Below are 23,752 nucleotides of genomic sequence, written 5' to 3'. Positions count from 1 at the left end.
GCATGGGAGAATCCCATCTTGTGGATCTTAAAGGTTCTCATGGTTCCTCAGAGATACCAGTCCATTGTAAACAGTTTGTGAGAAAACAAGAACATTCCTAGCTAAGTAGCCACATTGACTGAGCCGAATCAGCCCTCTGCAGACTAGAAAAGTGTCATCCTTATTTTCACAAAAGGCAGAATCACTATCAGACACAATCTTAAAACTTGTGAGAAATGCTAGTTCAACTTCAGCATAAAAACAGCAGCTAATAATGTGAAAGAAGGTTTGTTGTGAAGCCTTCTGGCAGCCTGAAGTTTCATTTGAAATAAGCTTAATGGTATCTGGTCATCTCTTTCCTCAACTTGCTAGATTTCCATTGCTGAATTTCCCTGGGCAACCTGTATCATATGCTAAAAGTCTTAATTTTAGCTTTTTACTCTTTCTATAGTGGGCTGCTCTGTACTGTATTCTAACTGAATAGTGACCTGACCACTTTATGTATGAATGCTCCAATCTTTGCAGTTGTTTTATGTTACATTTCCCAAAACAAAGTGTTCTTGCTCATTTTTTAAAAATAATTTATCATAGTATACATATTATTATACATACTATATACATATCTATATAGTATACATATCATGCATTCAGTACAGGATCCATGAATTCAGTTAAAACTATGAAAAATGTTAGATGAAACAATGTCACTGTACAAATCATGGAATGTCTCCTAAAATTCTAAACATTAAATGATGTTCCAAATATATTTTACAATAAATTTAATAAATCTTGGACCATTATCTAAGATTTTATTTTGTGGAAATTGACCTGGAGTTGTTGAGAAACAAAAGTACTAAAGTAATGGGTAAGTATTTGCTATTAGTGAAAATGTTAAAAAAAAAACCTGCATCGACAGCCATCTCATCAAATACTGGTTTGTCTCAAAATTGAAAGCAGTTGAGGAATGCAGGATAAATGAAATGGAAATAACAGTAAAAGGACAGGAAAATAAACAAGGAAAATGAATGCTGTTCTATCAGTGTTTCACTTCTGTAATCTTAGCCTTACAGAATCAGATTTGTTGATCTTTTCGAAACAACATTTGAAATACACATTTTTTGAGAGTTATTATGAACTGGCAACTTTTATGGTCTTAAAAATATTCACAATTTCTTGTCCCTTGTGAATTTGTGAAGTTAAAACAAAATACAACTCCTGCTTGAAAATATGTTTCATTTTCCTTCCTAGGCTCTGAAACAAAGAATGACCTGCAGAATATTCAAGAATTGTCATCTCCTTCTGTATCATCTTCCATTGCCAGCATTCATGGACCAGACGTGGTTCAGCTGAAGGACATAGTTTGCTACTTGTCATTACTGGAAGGAGGTCGGCCTGAGGACAAGTTAGAATGTATGTAAGCTACTACTATATCTGCACTAGAACAGTTGAAAGTTTTAGAGTTTCTTTCATTACATCAACAGAGGTGTGAATGGGATTGCCATTTCAAGTCCACTTGAGTTGAGGTGTCAAAGAAAAGTCGGCAAGTCTATTGCCACTCTACATACAATTTTTAACTTAAACTCAGTTGTTTTGTCAGTTATAATAGGCTTAAAATGATATTGATTCAAACACTGCTTATTACATGTGGGGCTTCAAAAGAGGGATCTATTCGAACATTGCCTGAAATATGTGAAGGATTTTACAGTAATTATTTGCTTGAGTTTCCTTCCATCACTAGCTCTTCTAAAGAGTTCCTTTCCTCACGAATGTAAGTTGGTCCACAGCTATATCAGTTTCCCTCTTGTAATTTGTCCATGTGCTGTTGGCAGTGTGTGGATTTGAAGAATCGTTAGGCTTTTTGCCCCTTTAGACCTTTGTAATCCTGCCTCTATTCTATTTTTGTGCAAACTTACAACAAGAATAATTTGACACTGAAAATGGACGATCAGGCTCTGGAACCAAAGGGGTTAACTTCTCTCAACTTCTCTTGCCTCATCATTGAGATGTTCGCACAACTTATGGACTCACCTTCAGGGATTCTTTATCTCATGTTCTTGATATTTATCGCTTATTTATTTTTTAATTATTTCTTTATTTTTGCATTTGCCCAGTTTATTGTCTTTTGAACACTGGTTGAATGCCCAAGTTGGTGCATTCTTTCATTGATTCTATTATAGCTATTATTCCATTGTGGACATTGAGTATACCTGTAAGAAAATGAATCTAGGGGTTGTATGTGCTGACATATGTGCTTTGACAATAAATTTACTGTGAAGTTAAGGCCCATTATAACATCCCAATCACCTCAACTACAATAAGATAGCATTGTGCCTTAAACATGAAATCCGCATGATCTGAGAGCCTCGATTACTCACAACTTCAACCCAGTGAATGTCTAATGGTAAAAAAAATACATTCATTATAATGTATCATATGAATGGATGACTTCAAATAACTTAAATTTGCAGCTATGTAAATCTGTGAGTTGTAACAGAGGGCCTGTGATTTCCCAAGTCAATGACTGCTCCTCAGTGTCCGTTATTATCTCTGAAAAGCTGACAATGCTTGAGGCTACTGTTACTTTTTATAAAAAAATAAGTACTAGAATCTATGTATTCTGACTTGTGTGTGGCTGCCATTCCTTTGATAATCTAAGCTAGTTGTTCCCTAAGTAGGTGATATCTCACCCCTGGGGCAGTTTGAGTTTCTACAAAGGTGTTAAAGATATAGGGGCGGTGGGGGAAGGGGCATTCAGTCGTGCAGAGGGAAGCTGAGAGACCCTGAGTTTAATTTTTAAAATGAATTACTTATAGTAAGTATTTGATCATCAGTGATAATTGATTACAATGATCACGTAATCACGTCATCTCATGCTAACACATTATTCTCTTAGATCAGGGGTCGGCAACGTTTACCACTGAAAGAGCCAATATGGACCCATTTCCCACAGAAAAGAAAACACTGGGAGCCACAAAATGAAATAACACTGCATACAACGGGTTTTTTTTTGCCTTTATGCTATGTATAAACAAACTATAATGTGTTGCATTTATGAAATTGATGAACTCCTGCAGAGAAAACGAAATTACATTTCTGCATGCAACAAAAACATTTTGAACTCCGAAAAAAAAGACGTTGGGTTGAAGGTTACTCCGTAGGTAGCCTACCTTGGATCGAAGAATTAAAAGAAAGCGCGCACTGGCGGGTGTCAGGCATTGGCAGTTGTGATGTATATTAATAGCGATAAAAAACACGTTGTAGCGGTGTGCTACACGCAGCGCTAAAATAAAGACTGCAAAGGTAACTTTATTCGAACTAAACAGCCTTGCTTTAAAGCCTCCCTTAACCCACCCCCCGTGGGCGCGGATGCTCCAAAAGACACGTACTCACAAACCCCCGTAGGCTGTCTCCCTTAGCCTGAACGCTGGCTAATTGTGAGCCGGTTCGGATGTGCCAGGAAACGGTGTCTCCGCAAAGTTTTCAGATTGTACAAGATCACCATAGTCTTCAAATTTCGAATTACATTTCAAAAGCTAACAAACCACGGGGAGCCGCATCACAGAGATCAAAGAGCCACATGTGGCTCTGGAGCCGCAGGTTGCCGACCTCTGTCTTAGATGTTGCTCGAAGAGCATTATAGTTGTTGAAAAACTTATGTATTTGGCATATCACAAGGAATCTGAACTCAGGAAATCATGTTATTTCCAGGCCTGGCCCATACATTATTGCTATTCACTACTGTATTACGCTGTTAGTTATTACGATTCCCATAATCACGCGGCGACTCAGTTCTTGTGAATTCGGTTATGCCGTTCAATGGAGTGAAGTTCATAATCTGTCCTTTTGAATGCTCCTTGAACATTTGAAGAAAATACACTCTGATAAAGTAAACAAGAACTGATTTATTTTTCAGTCACTTTGTGAAAACCTTCAGAAACATAAAACAATTCAAAACATGTTTCCCAGGACTTCACAGCAAATAGTGATGGTTTGCATGCTTTATACAACATTTCATTGCGCATTGCTATATCTGGACATCCCCATACAATTGGAGAAGAATTAATTTTCCCAGCAGTAAGGGAGGTTCTGAGTATGGTTTTGCTTAAGTTAACAGACTAACTAATAGAAGTAAATTCTGCTCAGCAACAGCTTTGTTCAAAGACAAATAGGTGAAATGTCTGAGGATGTGGAGGACATATTGGACAACAGAATTTGCTCTGCAGTTTGATGAGGCAATTTTGCCAGGCAACAAATCTTTGCTTCTTGGATATGTTAACTTCATAAAAAACGTAAATGTGTTTCCAGTGCTGTTATTTGCAAGGGGACTAGAAACAGATTCAAAGGGGAAGTCAATATTTCTTTTAACAATTTTTCAAAGACGAAGACAATTCCACTGACCAACATTCTTGCTTGTGCAACAGATGGAGCACCATCAATGACAAGACACCACTGTGGGGTTATTACTTTCTTGAGAGAATCTGTACCTAACATATTTACCATTCACTGTGAAATTCAAGGATCCTTTTTGAAGACTTGAATGCTTCATTCAGCTATCAACTCAAGAATATTAGGCATAACAATTGCAAGGAAATGAAGTGAAAATCATCAAAATCAAATCAGTCGTCTCCACGTTCCTGACCGAGTTAAACTTATTTAAGCGCAACATTGGCACTCATGACCTTTTCCAATTTCTGAGCCTCTCTGAGTTAGAAGAGAAAGAAAGAATATCAGGTGATGATCTTCAAATATCCTGTACCCACTTGGGTGTGTTGCATCAAGATGTGTAAAAGAGATTTCAGGATCTTCTCCTGATTCAAATTCCAGATTGGGTAATGAATACTGAACATTAGTAATGAGAAATTAACAGGATGGAGGAAGAACTGATCTCTCTACAAACTGGCTTTGAGCTGAAGGTCAGGTTCAAAAAATCATATCAAAACTTTTGGTTGCAGAAATAAATCTCTGCACACTATCATGCACTGTGGAAAATGGTCAATATGTTCTTTATTGCATTTCCAACATTATACTTAGTGGAGCGCGGATAGTGCTGTCACCCAATTCTTTATCAGCAAAGAAACAGTCCACAAATTCCTGAAAACAGGGATAAGAAACTCCTGAATTTCATTTAGCCAGGTGTTGAAAAGCTGATATCACTGCACCAAGCCTATCCATTACATTGAAAAGTGAAAAAGCAATGAAGTAGTAAACAGTTGGACTAATGTATTCTCTAGAATTGTTGATGAAAATAGTATATACTGTAATTAAAGAAATATTTTTATTTGTAGATTTAATTACATTTAACATTTTTAATAATAATAATTTTTGCAATTATTTGTCACTACTTTGTATTTGCAGTTCCTGTTTTCTTTCACTGTTCACCATAGATCAAAGTTGTTAAGAGTTTTTATGTAATGGTGGGAAAGGGAGGGGGAGCTAGTGATGTGGTCTGGGAGCCAAGGGGACGGTGGCCCAGAAAAGTTTGGAAATGTGGGCCAGAATTTAAGGGAAATGGCTACTTGAAGAATTTCAAATTTAGGTTTACTTCAAGCAAATTTAGTTCCAATTTTTCTCATTCAAATATATAAAAATAACCATGAATGCATGAGACTACATGGAGATTTGACTGTGTAATGTTTGTTGGGAAGTTTGGTATATAGTTAATTGTTCTCAACCTGTTAACTTTTCATGTCCCATGACTTTCATAGAGAGGCTTGCTGTGTAGTCAACCCTGGGAGCAGGTCATCTCTGTGAATTTTCTCAGCAAAGCTAGTTGTGAGCTGATTGGCAAGGTGTTCATGGCATTCTTTTGACTGCTGACAACGTTCCCATTATTTGTTTATGTAGCTACATGGACCAACTGTTGATCTGAGCAAGAAATTTTTACACGACCTGAAAACTTGAAATGGTATTTTTTTTTGTAATATGCACATTAAACAAACAAAAACCACAACTCACAACACAAGTAAACAATGTTCGGCAGTCAAAATGGCTGGCAGGCACAATGGCAAAAGTGAAGTGTTTTGACTAGATGGTGTCGGTGTTTAGTGGCCTGGCAGATTATTAATGAAGGGCTACTGCCTTCTTTTCTATGTTTTGTTACAATTTGTAACAGTGTTGTAACTTGAAACACTGATAATGTAAATCTCTTGAGCTCTAAAATGCTTCAAAATAAAGGTTGTGGTACTTTATTATTCAGATAATTTATGGATTATATTCATCAACACATAATTATAGGGTATTTCAGACATAATATTAGCATAATTTCAGAACTATATTAACATAATTTCAAAATTATATTAGCATTATATAAAATAAATTTCCAGCTCTGTGGTAACAAAATCTGACTTTATCATAATATTTTAAAAGAGGAAAATTATTTAATTAGATTAAATAACATAATAAGAATGGAATCTAATCAAACAAGTAAAATTGCCTGCAATTTTCCCACCTGCTTTGCTAGGCCAGCATTGAAAAATGTAGATATTTATTCTAAGTCATCCTGCTCAATTCACAGGTAAACTCAAAAGTCAAAAAGTCAAAAGTAAAGTTATTATTAAGTTGCATTATTTTCTTGTGGGAGTTCACAGTAAATACAAGAAACATGGTCAAATCAATGAAGGGCTGCACCCAACAGGACGGACGGGCAAACATGCACAAAGGACAACAAACTGCAAATACAGAAAGAAAAAAAATATTAACAACAATAGTAACAGCAGTGCAGTGCAATGGTCATAAGCAGAGAAACCCGTAACAGAAAGTCAAAACTGAGTAATTAAATGAGAACACCTAAATGGCAGAAGAGATTAAGAAACAAAAGAAGTAGCCTGTCGAATAGAGTATAAGACAGCTAACCCAAGCAAGAAAGTTAAGACAAAAGCTAAGGGAATATAAGATGCTACAATGTATGATAAACCCAACAAAAGCACTGTAGAATTTATAGATACACTAAAACAAAAGCTTGCTGCATATAAAACCAGGCTAAGTAAATCCATGAAATGTGCCAGACAAAGAAAACAGAATTATCAACTCAGGAACAATGAAAAAAATTTATACAGGACATTGAACCTAAGTTCAATGCACCAAATTATCACCAACCTTAGCACAGAATTACCAACAACCACAGAGGTAATTAACTTCTGGTCTACTATCTGGTCAAACAGGGTGACACACCATCAAGAAGCAAGCTGAATTACAGGGGAAGGACACACTCACACAATTGAAGATATGCAAACACCTTAATTTACAATAGATATGCTAAAAGCCGTTATAAAAGATACCCACAACTGGAAAAGTACTGGCAATGATGATATTCATAATTATTGGTATAAAAATTACTTGCCTTCATTCATATCTATTAAAACATATCAACTACTTTCTTATAAATCCTGAAGAAGTGCCAAACTCCTGACAGTAGGTAAAACATATCTCTTATTTAAAGGAGAAATCACAAAAGATCCATCAAAATATTGTCTTATTACTTGTTTACAAACTATGTATAAAATTGTAACATGATGTGTCTCACAACTAATCACCACTCACTTAGATAACCACAATATACTTACAGAAGTGCAGAAAAGATGCCATAAGTGTGTGAAAGGATGTAAGGTACAACTGATACTAGATTCTGTAATTCTATATCAAGCCAGGCAGAAAAGCAAAAATCTTTTATTTTACATTGACCACTAAAAAGCATTTGATTCTATGCCACACTCATGTTTAATAGAAGTTCTCAATATGTATAAACTATACCCAATACTTGTGAAATTCCTTAAACATCTGATGAAGCATTGGTGTACCATAATCACCCTATTTATTAACAATCAAAAAAAGAACAACCACCATTATCAAAATACACCGTGGCATTTTTCATGGTGACTGTCTAAGCCCACTTTGGTTTTGTCTAGCTTTAAAACTGCTGTCTAATTTACTGAATCAGATGAAAATAGTTTATCAAATCTGAGACAGTTAAATGATTATACCTTGACACCCCTTCTATATATAGACAATTTAAAATTATACACTTAATTATAAAATTTAAAATTATTGGTCAAGCTAAAGCATTTAATTCAAATAGTATAACTATTTTCTAAAGGTATAAACATGAATTTTGGATTAGCTAAGTGTAGAACATTAAATACAAAGAAAGGTGCAATAGAACTAGTAGAATATGAACAGAGCAGCTTGATACAATGCAAGCGATGGATAAATATGAGACATATCATAACTGGGATATCAACTTGCAAAGAAACCACATCATAGTGTGGTGAAAATCAATAGTAAAATTGTAACTAAGGCATTAAACACTTTTGATGTACCCATATTAGTGTATTCTTTTGGCATAGTTATCGTGGTCCGAAACAGATTTGGAAAATTTATAAAGATAAATAAGGAACAAAATGACAATTTTAGAAAACGTTGTGTATACTCAAACACACTTAGATTAACATTGCCTAGGACAGAAGGAGGAAGAGGAATAACAGACATAAAAAAATTACACAGGAGTCAGTTTAATTTCTAAAGCTTATAATTTCATCAATGAAAACAGGATTCCTCTACTCCATGTGAGCATATGCAATTCTGATAAGAAATACACACCACTAAACTTAAATGACAACACAATCCAGAAGAATGAAGAAAATATCACTACAGAAGCAAAGGGTAACCAATGGACATCCAATGGAGTCCTGAGCCTCCTGTACCTCCTTCCTTATAGCAGCAGCAAGAAGAAAGCATGAACTGGACAGTATGGGTGCTTGATGATTGATACTGCTTTTCTGTGACTGTGCTCCATGTAGATATGTTCAATGGTGGGGTGGGCTTTACCAATGGAGATGTCCTGTAGGATGCATGACCCTCCATGGAAACCATCCCCACGATCTAAGTGGACTACGTTGTCAACAAGGAAGCATCAAATGCCTGGGTCAGAGTTGGAGACCTCTTCTCAGAAACAGAAGGATTCCTTGTGGCAATACAGGGCCAGGTGGTTAGCACCAAAACTGATCAAAAATACATAATAAAAGACCAACAAATTCAAGGTGATAAATGTCGAAAATCAGAAAATGTCAAGAGAAGCTTGAAACATCCAAGACATTACAGGATCCTGCAGCAATTTAACTCAATCTGATTACTTAACACAGGCAAAATGAAGTGGCAGATGCCATTCACCAAAATATTGCTTTAAAATACAAACTCATAAAAGACACCAAACCTACTATAAGTACAAGCCGGATCCAGTTTTAGAGTTTGACAAACTATATCATGACTATTACACATAGGACAAACCATAATAACCATCCAGATATAATATTACAGGATAATAGACCAGCAAGAACAACTTACTTAATGGATATAACCATTCCAACACAGATAACATACAGAAATCAGTAAGTGAAAACAGCAGAAATGTGCTGAATTAAAAGAGGAAATTGAAAGACTAAGGAAAATGAACAGGATAAAACCATTGTCCCAATAGTTTTATCTACAACTGGTATCATCGCAAAGTCACTATTCAATAGTATTAAGTTATTAGCATTAACAACAATATTTAAGTAATTCTCCAGAAAGCTGCAATACTAAACACCACTAGATAATCTGAAAATTCCTAGAAATTGAGAAATGATCATCCTGGGCCATACTTGTATCTCAGGTTTTACCAGCTTGAGCTGAGAAAAATAAAAATATAATTGTAATAATAAATAAATAAGCAATAAGTGAGACATCGAGAAAGTGAGACGATGAGTCCTTGAAAATGAGGACATGAATTGTGGGATTAGTTCAGTGATTGGGTGAGTAAAGTTTTCCTCTGGTTCAAGACCTGATGGCTGAGGGGCATTAACCATTTCTGAACCTGTTGGTGTGAGTCCTGAGCCTCCTGTACCTCCTTCCTTATAGCAGCAGCAAGAAGAAAGCATGAACTGGACAGTATGGGTGCTTGATGATTGATACTGCTTTCCTGTGACAGTGCTCCATGTAGATATGTTCAATGGTGGGACGGGCTTTACCCATATAGTATCCACTACTGTTTGTAGGATTTACTATTCAAAGGCATTGGTGTTTCCACACCAGGCCACAATGCAACCAGTTAATATACACTCCACCGCACATCTATAGAAGTTTTTCAAAGTCTTAGATGACATGCCAAATTTGTGAAAACTTCTAAGAAAGTAGAAGTTCTGTGGTGCCTTCTTTGTAATGGCAGTTACATGTTGGACCCAGGACAGATCCTCTGAAATGATAACACTGAGGAATTTAAAGCTGCTGACCCCTTCCACCTCTGATCCCCTGATGATGACTCGCTCAATGACCTCTGGTTTCCTCCTCCTGTAGTTAATAACCAGCTCCTTTATCTTGCTGACATTGAGTGAGAGGTTGTTGTTGTGACACCACTCAGACAGATTTTTGATCTCTTTTCTATATGCTGATTCGTCACCACCCTTGATTCGGCTAGTGACAGTCAGAAGGGCAATTAGAATGACAGTTTAGGAAATCCACAGCTGTGCATACTTTGGCTGCGGTCCTAAACATTACCACATGAAGATAAAATCGGTTAACTTGACCTGTTGATTTTAATGGAGAGAAACTGACATGCCAAAAACCAGAGATAGCCTGATATGTGCTGTGTCCAAGATGTCCCATTGCAAATACACATTTTAAAATTGACTGTAAGTAATGAAGAATGGCTGTTTTGCTAGTTTTGTATGTCTGCTATGGGGCCATGAAAAGAGTGGACATATCAGGTTGATAGAAAAGAAAAAACATTTAATGAAATATAGTGTAATGAGCTAAGCAGAGCTAAGCATCAATTTACCACTCAAATCAGATGAATTATTTTACTTCTATTTAAGCTGTCATTCTATATTTTTATCAGTCAATATAAAATATGCATGGTTGTGGTGATATAATGTAGGAATCAAGACAGTGAACTGACTCCAGAGTGCTTGATACCAAAGGCAAAAAAAAACACTTAACAGTGCGAATGGAGTGTACCTCCAACCAATTGCAAAGTTAGGTTTCAAAAATGGTTATTGATGGGAGGGGCCAGTATCGCCACCTAATCCATCACAAAATCCTTTGAACTTTATTGCAAAGAACAAGCATGAGTACCTCTCTTCTCATTGGAGAAATTGTGACTCAGAATGAGGAACAACTACTTGTATAAATCAGGATACGTTGTCGTACTTGTATAAATCAGGATACGTAGATACGTTAGACATCTGCACTTGGTAAGTGATGGTTAAAGTAACCATTTTAAAAAGACCCAGGAGATTATTGCTTAAAAAATGTTCATGGACGGAAAAAGAAAAATGAAGAGAGTGCCATGTCCTGGAAGTTTTCATCAAATGGCTACTTGTGAACCTTCCATTTTTCACTCTCAAAGGTACTTAGGGATTCCAGATTAAGTGTTTGTGTGATTAAAGCGTTGGGTGCATTAGCATATCAGAATGTTAAACCCATCACATAAAATTTGTGATGTTACTGTGAACTTTTTAAAGAACTTCACAGGAAGAATTGAATAGCTGAATGCTGGCCTCAGTAATGCTATTCTATAATTTCAAGGGAACTTTTATTGAATATTCAAACTAATTGGAAGCACAGGATCAAAGAAGGGAAACGGTATTCTACGCCACACCAATATATGAATTAAGAGCAGGAGTAGGCTATTTAGTTCCTCAAACCTGTTCTGTCACTTAATAAAGTTATATCTGATCTGATTGTAATCTCAACTCTTTTCCAGTTTACCACTGTAACTTTTCACCCACTTGTTTATCAAAAAATTATCTATCTCTGTGTTAAAAGATTCAGAGACTTGGCTTTCGATACCTTTTCAGGACGGAAAGTCTAAAGACTTGTGAAATTCCAAGAGAAAAAGCTTTCACCTCATCTCCATCTTCAATGGGTGACCCCTTTATTATTAAATAGTTATCACTAATTCTAGATTCTCCCACAAGAGGAAGCACTCTTTCCAAGTCCACTCCATTAAGACCCTTAAGGCCCTTAGGATCTTGCATGTTTCAATTGATATGCCTCTCATTCTCTGAACTCTAGTGTTTACAAAGCTACTTTGTCCAGTCTTTCCTCCTTCGGGGAACAGGCATATTCCATGTATTAATCTAGTAAACCTTTTATGAACTTAAAGTACTTACAATATCTTGACATACTAACTGAAAAAAGAGATTCATATTGTATATAGTGCCTCAGACGCAGTCCCAAGAAATAACTGAAGCATAACCTTACTATTTTCATATTCAGTTCTCCAGCAAAAAATAATGTTCTGTCAACTTTCCTGAACAACGTTACTGTTCTTGCACAAAATACTTTTGCAAATCTTGCAGTGGGACAGCCATATCCCTCTGCATTTCAAAGCTTTGTGATTTCTCAATGTTTAGATAATGTTTCCTTACTCAGGATGCAGGGGTTGAGGAGACTGAGGAATGGTCTTGAAAAGAAATCCAGGGGCAAACCAGATGCAACACACTTGTACGTGCAACTATGTGCTTGTTCATGACATTCTGTTTGAACTGCTGGCTTGCTATCAGCATGATCTGAGCCATTGTTTCATGCTTCAGGGAGGCCATGAAGGACTATGAAGCCATTAGGGCGGAATAAAAGATTTCTTTTTAACTTAGAAAATTGATCAAGCACAACAGGTAACTACAGGGACAATTTTTACTCTAGCTATGAGCTCAAGACCAGGGGTACAGTTTGAGTAATGAATTGGCTATTCAGGACTGAGATGAGGAGAAGGTAGTGAACCATTAGACGTCTCTATATGTGGTGGGTCAGCTCTGGTATTCATTCAAAACAGATTCTGGACTTTACAGGATTCAGGTATTACGAGGATAGAACAGAAAAATAGTGTAAGCTGGAGGATCAGCTGCGGTGGAATAGGCTTGCAGGGAGAGTTCTTTGTTCTTATGGGCGTTGGCTGTGGCAATAGTTTTTTTTTACACAGAGAGCAGGGAGCGCCAGGAACAGGCTGCTGGTGGGAGTGATAGAATCATTTCTGCTATAAATGACAATGGCATTTAAGAGGCTTTTAGATAGACACACGAATATACAGGAAATGCAGGGATATGGACCAGGCACAGGCAACAGAGAATTAGTTTAATTTGGCATATGTTGTAGACTGAAGGACCTGTTCCTGTGTTGTACTGTTTTATGGAACAGTCCCACAGCCACTGATATCTTGCATCAGGTAGATAGATGTCTCTGGACTGCAGATCCTACTGCGGTATGGAACCATAACCTTAAAGCAGCTAGTTACTGCATCATGCTGTTGTGACCAGCTGCCATAAAACTTTCAAGTAAGTTTTCAAATTAACCTTTCCCAAAGGTAAATCTTGAATATTTTGGAAAAGGCTCTAATTATATCTGATTATAATTTACTCATGAATTTGTAACTGAATGAGTTACTGTGAAATTCTATTATATCTGTTGGTAATATTTTAATGCAATTTTATCAAAAGGAATCTACCTTTTTCTTACACATACTTACCATTGTCCCAGAGAGAACTGCAGAGAATGCAGAGAGATAGAGCGCCCCCTGCTGGAGGTCTGCTGCTAATGTTGCAGTATTCTCTCACTAACTGGCAGTCGTGTGTCTGAAAAGGTTTTAATGTTTCTGGATTTTAAATGTTCAATATTTTATTTCTGAACTACAAATCAAGTGATTATTTGGAGATCTGTTTGCATTCAGAAAATCAAATGAAAAGCAATTCATAATAATTCTGTCTATGAATATTTTTAATAGGATACACTTAAGTAAGATTATATCTTTTCCATACATTAAGACTGTAGACCTTATAATTCTAATATTATATTTGTATTTGTTCACACTAGGCTGTGTCAGCACTTCCATAATAATCTCTTAATCCCTTAACATAATTCATGTTGGGACCTAACTGATATCTAGATTGTGGTTTCAAAGTGTCTTATTTTGTCTATTGGTAACAAGTTAGCTTGAATCCATAACATGAATAAGCATGATATTCCTAAAAATATACATGAAGAATTGACTTGATTTCCCCAGTTATATCTTTATTTCAATAATAAGCGAGTGTTTTTTTTTGGTATGGGGACACCATCATTTTGTGCATTTAGTTGTGCAAGTGCAATTGAATTGTTGTGAACGTTGGGAACTTCATTGCTTTCTAATACCAACAGGTCATTCCACTAACCAGAGCTATTTGGTGAGTGGAGAGCGGTATAAACATACCGCTGCTCCCTGTTTTTATGATATTCAAAATACAGACCAGCCTTCAGATTTAATGAGAAATATAGAGCACAGCATATGTGAATGTGATACACTGTTAGTATCATATCAAGAATTATTGCAAAAACAAGAAGTAAAATATGGTACCGTGTTGGAAGAATATGTATTAATTACATTTATTGTGGAACCTGAAAACTCCATCAGCAGTCGCTCCATTTATTATAAATACAATTGCCTCTTGACAAGTTGTGCTTTTGTTGATTGCTAGCTGATGTTGGTATTTTTGTGAATTTAACAGGAAAATTAAACTTTGATTTAAGCCCACACTTCATTAGGTGATAATATATAAAAAGCAAGGCTTGTTCTGCTGCCTAGATTCATTGTCCATGGTATTGCTGGCCTACACCTTTCCCCAATGTAGGGGGCTAAATAAGCTGTTTTCCCTCTTCCCCTCTCCCTGCCCCTCATCCTATCCCCATAAGGCAAAATTACACATTCAAACATTTTTTATCCTGATAGTTTTATTCATAGAATTGCATCACACAAATATATTTTATGGTTTATGCTGCTATTAATGCTGCATGTGCGTATCCTTTAAACTTTAACTCTATTTATTAATTTCTCACGTTTGAATGCTTTTATCCCTCTCCCTCTAGGCTAGGGTATTTTCTCTCTTGGCTTTAAATGCGTTTTTGCTATTGAGCACAACATTTTTGTTACTGGTTCCACAGTTTATTGTCATTAAGAAGGGTGGTTCCTCCCGAATTCCTGTTCGGACTTAAAAGAGGCCCAAGTTTTGGATCTTCCCCAAAGAAGACACATGTTCTTTGCATCTACTTTGTTAATTTGCCTCACAATTGTAAAAATATCAGTTAATTAAATTTTATTTTTTTCTGAAGGAAATTGTAATGAGCTAACTGATTAGTAATGCCCTATCAAAACCAAGTTAGCCTACTCCTACATTTTAAATCCTGGTTTATTTTAATATATGAAGTAATTTAATATCAAACCTGAAGTAGCCTGTGTGGAAATTATTGTAAGATTAGCTTAATATGCATCTGCTGAGTCTATTGATATTCTGAATCTATTATTGAATCTATTGAGATTCATTCCTGTTAGTAGAGCTCTATCTCAGTAAATGGGAAATTATTTGTAAATGGGTATGTTTTGTATGGGATCTACTCCTTTTTTGATAAGGTTTTATTGGTATGTTAGGGATGCTTTTCAAAGATGAATGATTTCTTTTTATTTTCCCTTTTAGTCATGTTTCGTCTTTATGACACTGATGGAAATGGGTCGCTAGATAGCTCGGTAAGATCTCTAGAGCCCTGGTGATCGCTAAAATTTTATTTGTTGTATTTTGCTATTGATACACAATACAGGCCTACCTGCATGCTTTATTTTCAGAGTAGATTATAACAATAGCAAGTGATTACCATTTTAGGACAAATTTATTTAATTCAATAGCTGTAGAAGATTTTGAATTCATGTTTGTTGGTCTATAGTCCTGGCCACTGATATTGGTTCATTAACATAACCACAGTACAATATTGGCATTAATCTACAGTGGTTTGTTGATGAAATCAGTAAAAACAAGACATTTTTGTCATTCAATATGGCCATAGAAAGATGTTGCATTTTCTGACACAAAAATGCACAAAACCTTCTTCCTTGTTTTATCCATTATTATCCAAGTTTTAATAATACATGATTGATTGTTACAACTTATTTCTAAGGAACAAAAAATGTAGTAGCAACTCATTTAGCAAATCAAATGATTTTACTTAAATATCAAACTGAAACTAAATATTTCCATAATCAATGCTTCTACACTATATTGCTCAGCATTAATATAAAAATAATGTGGGGACATTCTGCCCTTCCAGCCAGCTCCTTCTATTCAGAAGACCGCAAGAGCATAAGATTTAAGCCATTTGACCATCAGTCTGCTCTGCCATTCCATCATGACTGATGTATTATCCCTCTCAATAACATTTCCTGCCTTCTTTCAGTAAAATTTGACACCCTGACTAATCAAGAACTTATCACCCTCCGCTCTAAATATACTCAGTGACTTGCCTGCACAGCCATCTGTGGTAATGAATTCCGCAGCTTCACCACCCTCTGGCTAAAGAAGTTCCTCCTTATCTCTGTTATAATGATATATGCAAGTAGTGCTCTCCACATCCACTCTATCTAGGCCTTTCAATACTCAATAGGTTTCAATGAGATTCCGCCTCAATCTTCCAAACTCCAGTGAGTACAGGCCCATAGCCATCAAATGCTCTCATATGTTAACCCTTTTATTCTCAGAATCATTCTCCTGAACCTCCTCTGGACTCTCTCTAATGCCAGCAAACCTTTTCTGAGTTAAGTGTCCCAGATCTGCTCATAATACTCCAGGTGCAGTCTGACCTATGCCTCATAAAGCCTCAGCATTTCAAATTTGCTCTTATATTCTACCTCACTCATCATGAATGCTAACATTGCATTTGCCTTCCTTACCACTGATTCAACCCACAAGTTAACCTTTAGGGAATCCTGCACGAGGGTTGCATGACCGTGCCACTTCTTTGACCTTTCTCTCAACCTGTCTAAGTCCTTCTGTAGATTCCCTGTTTTCTCAACACTACCTGTCCCTCCACCTATCTTTGTATTGTCTGCAAACTTGGCCACAAAGCCATCAATTTCATCCACATCACTGGTATATAACATGAATAGAAGCACTCCCACCATGGCCCCTGTGGAACGTTATTAGTCACTGTCAGTCATCCAGCAAAGGTCCCTTTTACCCACTCTTTGCCTCCTGCCAGTATCCGATCTGAATCTCCATGCTAGTATCTTTCCAGTAATAGCAGGGGCTCTTATCTGGTTAAGCAGTCTCATGTGCGGCACTTTGTCAAAGACCTTCTGAAAATCCAAGTAAACAACATCCACTGACTTTCCTTTGTTTATACAGACTGTTATTTTCTCAAAGAATTTCAACAGATTTGTCAGGCAAGATTTCCACATAAGGACACCATGCAGACTTTGGGCCATTTCATCATGTGCCTCCAAGTACCCTGAAATCTCATCCGTAGTAATGGACTCCAGCAACTTCCCAACCACTGGAGACAGGATAACTGGTTTATAATTTCTTTTCTTCTGCCTCCCTCTTTTTCTAAAAAGTGGGGGGACATCTGCATTTTTCCAGTCCTCTGGAACTATTCCAGAATCTAGTGATTCTTGAAATTACTAGTACCTTCACTATCTCTTCAACTATGTACCTCTTTCAGAACCTTGGAGTGTAGTCCTTCTGGTTCAGATGACTCACCTACCTTCAATCTTTTCAGCTTCTGAAGCACCTTCTCCTCAATCATCACAACTGCACTCACTCTAGAATTGCTGGTATACTGCTAGTGTCCTCCACAGTGAAAACTAATGCAAAATACTTAAGTTTGTATGTCATTTCTTTGTCACTCGTTACTACCTCTCCAGTAGTCTGATAGCTACTCTCAACCCTCTTTTGCTCTTTATAAATCTGTGCATTTCTTTGGTATTTTCTTTGATATTATTGGCTAGTTTACCTCCATTTTTAATATTTTATCTCCTTAAGGCTTTTTAGTTGCCTTCTGGTGGTTTTTAAATGCTTCTGAATACTCTAACTTCCACAAACTTCTGCTATATTTATGTCCTCTCTTTTCCTTTTATGCTCTGTTTGACTTCCCTGGTCAGCCATGGTTGCCTAATCCATCCTTTAGAAAACAACTTCTTCTCAGGGATGTATTTATCCCAGACTTCTGATTGCCTCAGAAACTCTAGCCATTGCTGTTCTGCTGTTATCCCTGATAGTGTCCCCTTTCAGTCAACGTTGGCCAGCTGTTCTCTCATGCAGTTCTCTCATACAGTTCCTTTTACTCCACTGTAATACTGATATACCTGACTTTATCTTTACCTCTCAAACTGCAGGATGCATTCTATCATATTATGATCACCGTCTCCTAAGGATTCCTTTACCCTGTTCCCTAATCAAATCTGGTTCATTACACAATACCAATCAAGAATAGTTGATTGCCTAGTGGCCTTAACCACAATCTACACAAAAAATTCATCTGTAAGCATTCCACAAATTCTCTCTCTTGGGATATAGCACCATCCTGATTGCCTCAATCTACCTGCATATTGAAATCCCCCATGATGTTTGTAACTTTGCCTTTTTTGCATTGCTTTGTTATCTCCCATTGTAATTTGTATCCCACGTCCTGGCTACTTTTCAGAGGCCTCTATATAACTCCATCAGGGTCTCTTTACCCGCAAGAATTCTACATCTTCTGATCCTATGTTACCTCTTTCTGAGGATTTTTTTTTACCAATAGAGCCGCCTCACCCACTCCGCCTACATGCCTATCCTTTTGATACAATGTATATCCTTGGATGATAATTTCCCAACTCTGATCTTCTTTCAGCCATGACTCAGTGATGCCTATATTGTCATACCTGCCAATCTCTAATTGTGCTACATGATCACCTACCTTATACTGCGTGACTTCAAATATAACATCTTCCATCCTGTATTCATCACCATTTTTGATTTTCCCCCTATTGTACGGTTCAACTCATCCCATTGACAGCAGTTTTGCCCTGTCTTCTGCCTGTCCATCCTCACAGTCTCACTACACACTCACTTTGACTTGCAAACCAACTGACCCATCCTCTGCCTAATCACTGTGGTTGCCACCCCTCTGCCAAATTAGTTTAAACCCTCCCCAACAGGTCTAGCAAACCTGCCTGCAAAGATATCGGTCCTTTTCTGATTCAAGTGCAACTTGCCCTTTTTGTACATGTCATACCTTCACCAGAAGAGATCCTAATGATCCTGAAGCCTGAAACCCTCGCCCTTGCACCAGTTCCTCAGCTACACATTCATCTGCCAAAACATCCTTTTCTTACTCTCACTGATGCGTAGCACAGGCAACAATCTAGGAGTCCTGCTTTTCAACTTTCTACCTAATTCCTTATATTCTTTCTTCAGGACATCCTCTCTTTTCCCACCCACATTGTTGGTACTAATATACATCACAACCTCTGGCTGCTCATTCTCCTCTTTTAGAATGCTGCGGACTCAATCTGAGGCCTCCCTGACCCCGGCAGCTGGGAAATAAAATACCATTGGGGTGTCTCTTTCACATCCCGATAATCTCCTGTCTGCTTCTCTAACTATAGAACCCCTTATCAATACTGCATTCCTTTTCTGAGCCAGAAAGCCAGACTCAGTGCCAGAGACCCAGTCGCTGCCACTTCCCCTGGTTGGTCAGTATCCAAAGTAGTATCCTTATTATTGAGGAGTAATCTTCACTAGCTGCCTGCAAGGCCCCCTTTCCCTCTGCTGACAGTCAACCAAGTACCTTCTTTCTGAAAACTAGGAGTGACAATGCAAACACGAGGAAATCAGCAGATGTTGGAAATTCAAGCAAAATGCTGGTGGAATGCAGGCTAGGCAGCATCTATAGGAAGAAGCACTGTCGACGTCTCGGGCCAAGACCCTTCATCAGGACTAACTGAAAGAAAAGATAGTAAGAGATTTGAAGGTAGGAGGGGGAGGGGGAAGTGCAAAATGATAGGAGAAGACTGGAGGGGGAGGGGTGAAGCTAAGAGCTGGAAAGGTGATTGGCAAAAGGGGTACAGAGCTGGAGAAGGGAAAGGATCATGGGATGGGAGGCCTAGGGAGAAAGAAAGGGGGAAGGGAGCACCAGAGGGAGATGGAGAATAGGCAAGGAGTGATTGTGAAAGGGGCAGAGAGAGAAAAAAAAGAAGGGGGGAATAAATAAATAAGGGATTGGGTAAGAAGGGGAGGAGGGGCATTAATGGAAGTTAGAGAAATCAATGTTCATGCCATCATGTTGGAGGCTACCCAGACAGAATATAAGGTGTTGTTCCTCCAACCTGAGTGTGGCTTCATCTTGACAGTAGAGGAGGCCATGGATAGACATATCAGAATGGGAATGGGACGTGGAATTAAAATGTGTGACCACTGGGAAATCCTGCTTTTTCTGGCAAACCAAGCGTAGGTGTTCAGTGAAACGGTCTCCCAGTCTGTGTGGGTATCACCAATATATAAAAGGCCACACTGAGAGCACCGGATGCAGTATACCACACCAGCCAACTCACAGGTGAAGTGTCGCCTCACCTGGAAGGACTGTCTGGGGCCCTGAATGGTGGTGAGGGAGAAATTGTAAGGGCAGGTGTAGCACTTGTTCCACTTACAAGGATAAGTGCCAGGAGGGAGATCGGTGGGAAGGGATGGGGGAGACGAATGGACAAGGGAGTTGTGTAGGGAGTGATCCCTGTGGAAAGCAGAAGTGGGGGGAGGGAAAGATGTGCTTGTTAGCGGGATCCCGTTGGAGGTGGTGGAAATTACGGGGAATTATATATCGGACCCGGAGGCAGGTGGGGTGGTAGGTGAGAACAAGGGGAACCCTATCCTGAGCAGGGTGGCGGGCGGTTGGGGTGACAGCAGAGGTGTGTGAAATGGGAGAGACTGGGAGACCGTTTTACTGAACACTTACGCTCTGTCCGCCAGAGAAAGCAGGATCTCCCAGTGGCCACACATTTTAATTCCACGTCCCATTCCCATTCTGATACGTCTATCCATGGCCTCCTCTACTGTCAAGATGAAGCCACACTCATGTTGGAGGAACAACACCTTATATTCCGTCTGGGTAGCCTCCAACCTGATGGCATGAACATTGACTTCTCTAACTTCCATTAATGCCCCTCCTTCCCTTCTTATCCCATCCCTTATTTATTTATTTATTCCCCCCTCCTTGTTTTTTCTCTCTCTGTCCCTCTCACAATCACTCCGTGCCTGTTCTCTATCTCCCTCTGGTGCTCCCCTCCCCCTTTCTTTCTCCCTATGCCTCCCGTCCCATGATCATTTCCCTTCTCCAGCTCTGTACCCCTTTTGCCAATCACCTTTCCAGCTCTTAGCTTCACCCCTCCCCCTCCTGTCTTCTCCTATCATTTCGGATTTCCCTCTCCCCCTCCTACTTTCAAATCTCCTACTACCTTTCCTTTCAGTTAGTCCTGACGAAGGGTCTCGACCCAAAACACCAACTGTACTTCTTCCTATAGATGCTGCCTGGCCTGCTGCGTTCCACCAACATTTTAGTAGAGACTACCTCCCTGTAGCTGCCATCCATCACTTGGTCATTCTCTTGAAAGACACAACGGTCAGCTCCAGAGATGCAGTTCCAGAAACTTAGCACAGTCTTTAAGGTACTGCAACTCAATGCCCTTCATGCCGATGTAATTATCTCACTCAAGGAACATACCACTATTAACCAATTCTCAGTGCAGTAGCTAAGAACTAATAAACAAAGGAAGCGAAAAAAAAACCTACAAGAAACTTACTTGGAACTGCTGCCCGTGCTTGCCCAAGCCTGTTGCCATTGAAGCCTGTTGAGCCAAAGCCTCCCACTCCAACAGTGGCCGCTGTGCTTACACCTCCCTTCTTTTTATTGGCTCAAGTAAAACTCCAATCCGATGAGACTTGTGCTTTTCAAATAGCTCCCACACTGCAATTATGTTTCTCTTTCATTCAGTATTTCAAATTATGACTCACTCTCGACAAGACTTGGTCTTTTCAAATGGTCCCACCCAGCCACATGTCTGTCTCTCTCATTCACCACTTCAAATTCAACAAAATCATAGCTGATTACCCAAATGCAGGACTCTGATCCTGTTCCCTTCAATATCTCTTAGTCTCTTTGCCATTAACACTTTGAATAAGTATAATAATTTGATCTTGTCTGATTTCTGTGGTGTATAACTCCACAGGTTCTTCAGTTTTTGAATGAAGACATTTTTTCACATCATGTCCCAAATGGTTTGGACTGTATTCTTAGGCTGCTTCCCTTTGCATATGCTCCGCCACGCCCCCCCCCCCCCCCCACCTAGCCTAGACTCCTTTCATCAGGAACATCATGCATCCAGTTTGCTCATTAATTGCAATTTAATGAGCTTCACTAAGAATCCCTCTCATTCTTCTCAACACTTCAGAATCAGTAACAGGCTTATTATCACTGACGTATGTCAGGAGATGTGTTGTTTTGTGGCAGCAGTACAGTGTGCAATACATAGAAAACCCCAATTTACAATAAGACCTATATGAAAAAAATCAATAAATATGCAAAAAGATGGTGGAAGGCACTTGCAAATATAAGCCTAAATACTCCAATGTTTATTCATTTGTCGGTATGTCCATTCAGGGTATCCACCTGTTGAACCTTCGTTTCTCACCTTCCAGGCAGAAAATAGCATCTGTATGGAATGGAAGCATACTAAACAGCTAAGAAAGAAGTCCATTACACATAATCAGATAGTCTGCACAACCTTTGCCGTAGCTTTTCCAAATAATTTTTTGTTAAGCATAATGCATTGTGACCTTGACATATAAGCATCCTGAGTCATTAACCATCAAAAGCCTCTTCATCTTTAGTTGGTCATTTCTGTTCTTTGCTGGTCACTAGCAACAAGTTGTTGTTTTGTCACCATTTTTGGCATAAAACTCCAAGGCAGAGTACAAAGTAAATGGCAGGATACTTGGTAGTGTGGAGGAGCAGAGGGATCTGTGGGTACATGTCCACAGATCCCTGAAATTTGCCTCATAGGTAGATAGGGTAGTTAAGAAAGCTTATGGGGTGTTAGCTTTCATAAGTCAAGGGATAGAGTTTAAGAGACGTGATGTAATGATGCAGCTCTATAAAACTCTAGTTAGGCCACACTTGGAGTACTGTGCCCAGTTCTGGTCACCTCTTTATAGGAAGGACGTAGATAGATAGATAGATAGATAGATAGATAAATAGATACTTTATTCATCCCCAAGGGGAAATTCAACATTTTTCCAGTGTCCCATACACTTATTGTAGCAAAACTAATTACATACAGTATTTAACACAGTATAAATATGATATGCATCTAAAATCACCCTCCCAAAAAGCCTTAATAAATAGCTTTTAAAAAGTTCTTAAATAGTTTACTAAAGTGCATTGAGTGGTAACTTAAGCTCAGTCCTAACCCCGGCACTTTAACATGTCTTGCCCCGGTGGTTGAATTGTAGAGCCGAATGGCGTTGGGGAGTAATGATCTCTTCATCCTGTCTGAGGAGCATTGCACTGACAGCAACCTGCCGCTGAAGCTGCTTCTCTGTCTCTGGATGGTGCTGTGCAGAGGATGTTCAGGGTTTTCCATGATTGACCGTAGCCTACTCAGTGCCCTCCGCTCTGCCACCGATGTCATACTCTCCAGTTCTGTGCCCACGACAGAGCCCGCCTTCCTTACCAGCTTATTAAGACGTGAGGCACCCCTCTTCTTAATGCTGCCTCCCCAGCATGCCACCACAAAGAAGAGGGCGCTCTCCACAACTGACCAATAGAACATCTTCAGCATCTCACTACAAACATTGAATGACGCCAGCCTTCTGAGGAAGTACAGTCGACTCTGTGCTTTCCTGCACAGGGCATCTGTGCCCTGTCTAGCTTCTCGTCTAACTGCACTCCCAGATACTTGTAGGTCTTAACCTGC

At 38.6% G+C, this 23,752-nt stretch overlaps 1 protein-coding gene across 11 annotated transcripts in view; it reads left to right on the top strand.

Annotated features, from left to right (window-relative positions):
* Positions 1-23,752, top strand: part of dgkb (diacylglycerol kinase, beta) — a 797,915-nt gene that overhangs the window by 195,617 nt on the left and 578,546 nt on the right. For all 11 annotated transcript variants that reach the window (XR_009512720.1, XM_059972636.1, XM_059972640.1 and 8 more), the window contains 2 exons: positions 1,228-1,389; positions 15,453-15,502. Coding sequence is in view for 10 of the 11 variants with exons in the window: in XM_059972636.1 (XP_059828619.1) it covers positions 1,228-1,389; positions 15,453-15,502 (212 nt within the window). In the remaining variant the exon portion in view is untranslated. The remainder of the gene's footprint in view (positions 1-1,227; positions 1,390-15,452; positions 15,503-23,752) is intronic.

This window comes from Hypanus sabinus, chromosome 6 (assembly GCF_030144855.1).
Source record: "Hypanus sabinus isolate sHypSab1 chromosome 6, sHypSab1.hap1, whole genome shotgun sequence".
Lineage (NCBI taxonomy): Eukaryota > Metazoa > Chordata > Chondrichthyes > Myliobatiformes > Dasyatidae > Hypanus > Hypanus sabinus.
The sequence above is the reverse complement of the archived record's forward strand: the minus strand, read 5'-3'. Positions and strand labels throughout refer to the sequence as shown.